Source organism: Notothenia coriiceps, unplaced genomic scaffold (assembly GCF_000735185.1).
Source record: "Notothenia coriiceps isolate Sejong01 unplaced genomic scaffold, NC01 NC01_scaffold00032967, whole genome shotgun sequence".
Classification (NCBI taxonomy): domain Eukaryota; kingdom Metazoa; phylum Chordata; class Actinopteri; order Perciformes; family Nototheniidae; genus Notothenia; species Notothenia coriiceps.
Window position 1 is genome coordinate 1 of NW_011365668.1, and position 3,374 is coordinate 3,374.

The 3,374-nt window shown below is 40.0% G+C and overlaps 1 protein-coding gene across 1 annotated transcript; it reads right to left on the reverse strand.

Annotated features, from left to right (window-relative positions):
• Positions 1-443: 443 nt before the first annotated feature.
• On the reverse strand, positions 444-1,015 carry LOC104961252 (caveolin-2-like; the record flags this gene model as incomplete). The annotated part of the gene is made up of 1 exon (XM_010789514.1): positions 444-1,015. A coding segment is annotated over one exon (173 nt), but the record flags the coding sequence as incomplete, so codon positions are not given.
• Between the last annotated feature and the right edge of the window lie 2,359 nt (positions 1,016-3,374).

Below are 3,374 nucleotides of genomic sequence, written 5' to 3' on the forward strand. Positions count from 1 at the left end.
CATATGCCAGTACAAGCTCTAGCCAATCAAACCGCGTGCTTGTGTGTCCGGGGCGGGAGATTAATGTGATTGGTTGTTGGTCGAGTTTCAGACACGCCCACCGGCAAGCTTCAACGCGACGCTGCCGTGTGGACGTACCGTAAATGTGCAACAAGCTGCATCTTTAATATTCAAACGGTCTGCTCTTAAGACTTATTACATTCAACTTCTAGCTGAATGACTTGCAATATATACAATATATGAAAAGGCAGAAATATATATATATATATCTATCAGTAAGTTTCCTGAACAACAACTCACACACATTCCTCGTCTATCAGCCACAAAATGTTTGGAATGACAAGAATTTGTTTTTGGTCACAATCAGCAAAACAAGTCCAATTTTTGGGTGTGCTCATGAGCTTTCCATAAAGTCATTCGGAGTCACAATCATTAAGCTTTTGTTTTGTGACTAACTAATCCTTAAGGCGTGGAATAGTTGATTTGCAGGTTTAATCAAATCAAGGAATATTGGCTTAAATTTGATGACATTTTTTAAAGAAAGGACTTCTATTTGAGGTATAACTCTTATTTTAAGAGAATTTAAAGACTGTATTTCAATATGTATCAAGTCTTGACTAATATACAGAATATTAAAAAAATTGACAAAACTGAGATTTCTTTTTTAACCAAATTTAGCCCAGCTTTCTAGTAGTCGTGCACCTGCAATGATCAAAGTGTTGCTTATTGCCCATTATTCTTATTTGACTTTATAAAGAGCTCATGGTTTCCACTGGTTCACTCTTTTTTCCTTGACTGCAGTCTGTCCTATAGTTCCTCTCCGTGGGGGGGGCAGAGGGGTGTCAGTACTCTGTAGTTTTCACGTTGACGGAGGACAGACTCTTCCCCATGCTGTGGAAGAGAGGCGTGATGAACATGTCCGTCAGACTCCTCCAGACCACCTGCAGCGAGGGCAGCAGCATCAGGAAGCCCTGGAGCGCCGGCATCAACAACCTGCAGGAGAGAGGGGGCAAAGGTCACTTCAGAGCAGATGCTGATACGATAACACTTTAATGGTCAGATGAAGTCTGAAATGTGACTTGCACCACAGCAGCTCCATGTGCAACATCAACAGACAAACATCAAGACACAATTTAAAACATTTAACATAACATCCCAATCACTGAGATCGCTGAGGTAAGATACTCTCAACACATGCAACTAATGAGGCAAGTAGTTTACTTAACTTGCTTTTGTTAGATTAAATCTTCACTCTTTTGAAGGAAGACCTTGTTCTTCAGGTTTTTATTTTGTACCATCAATGTTGAAAAAGCATAGTTGTAGTAAAGTGAGAGTTGAAAGAAGATACCACATGAGGTTTTTCCCGGGAATTCAAATCAATAACCAATTCACGTAATGCTTTGAAAGTCAACCCTCTGAAGAAGCTATATGTGAATTTGAATGACTTTAAGTGAACTTTTCTTGCTTGTGTTTAGCTGCATACACATGATTACACTTTAAACTTTGAGCGCAGTGCTCGGGAAATATTTCGCTCTCCATAGAAATAGTAAATGGACTGTTCTTATAAAGTGCTCTATGCAGTCTTTTTGACCCCTCAAAAGCACCTCACATACTACGAGTCATTCACCCAATCACACCTCTTTCATGCAGAGCTCTAGGAAGCTAACATTCACACACAAGGACCACCTGACATGTTGACTGCTCGGGCCGGGATCGAACCAACAACCTTTTGGTTGAAAGACGACCACACCCCCTCACAGCCACAGTCGCCCTACAACGGTGACATCACATGTACTACGTATGATGTGAATGCAGCTTAAAGCTTGCATTTTGAGTAGGGATGTCCCGATCACCTTTTTTTGCTCCCGATCCGATTCCGATCATTTGATTTTGACAATTTGCCGATACCGATTTTTCCCGATCCGATCTTTATGCAATGCATTAAGAGAGAAAAAAAGCATTCAAGTTGTCCCTTAAGGTTATTTTTTTATTTAAATTGGATATTCTATCCAACATGGATATAGCTTCTTTCTTTCAGAGCAGCATTGGATCAGTTCAGTTGTGCAGCATTGGATCAAAACAAAATAAAGCTTATCAGTACTCGTTAGCTTACTGCTACAATTAGACACTGCGCCCACTCTGTTGCCAGATTTGAGAGAAATAAGCAACCAGGTCTATGAAAACAAGCCCCAAAGAAGCAACACATACATGATGTTGTGTTGTGTTGACGACTTGAACATGGGCATTTTTGTTTTGTAACATTGAATAAAAAAATTAAAAAAAAGTATTTAAAAAAAAATCCCGATCCCCGATTTTTTTTCTCCCGATTCCGATCTTTTGAAAATCACGTGATCGGCTCCGATCCCCGATCACGTGATCGGATCGGGACATCTCTAATTTTGAGGCTTATGAAGCACCATCAATGGTCCACTGTTGTTACCTGACCTTATAAGCTATACTGCAACAAGGAAGGCAACTGAGTTCCAGCAATAGTTGAGATGATGACACGTAACTGTTATCCTGGGAATTCAATAAGATTTCAATCTAAAGCATCCTTTGGTTACTGAAGAATGCAGCTGACGGTCAAATATTAAATCCAGAGTGAAGTCAACCCTCATATATCCTCAAAGCAATATCTTTGAATCACAAATGGCTCTTTAAATGGTTAGAGTGGGTGTTTTCTTTCCTAAACTCAATCATGGGATGCATGATTATTTTTAGCATCTATTTTCTGGTTGCTGCACCCCGAGCTTGACCTGTTTCTGTTTTGATCATACACGTATGTTTCGGCAAAATCTGAACTTTGTCTTAGATCATAAGTTCGATAAAAGGAAACTACCTAGCTTGAAGCAAAAACAGCATGACCCAGATAAGACTATTTAAGTTTTTTAAGACACCATTTTCTATGCCGTGAGAGGGTTTGAAATGACCCTTCGATTAATATTGGGCACCGTTTTCCTTAACAATGTTTCAAATTCATATCTGGCATTAGTTTGATCTAATCACCTGCTGTTATTGTCTTGTCTCTATGATGGTGTTCAAAAAGAGAAACTATCCCATTGTTACATTCCAGCAGCTTGTCACCTTTGCTCCAATATATTAAATAAATAAAAAGACGTGTTGGGATATCTTTGAAGTGTGTGAAGTCCCCTCCTCACATTCCTCATGTATTGACATCTGAGCGTCACCACTCAGGCTCTATTGTTGAATACCTGCTGAAGATTCCTCCTTTAAACTCATCACGAGCGTGTGACCTCTAGGTGAAAGGTCGCACTCTGCAGCTCTCTCTCTCTGCATCTGAAGAATGTCCCACTCCTGTCTTTAAATAATAATTTGTGCTGCTGCTCGAATGCCAGCCATCCTGCAAAGGGCCA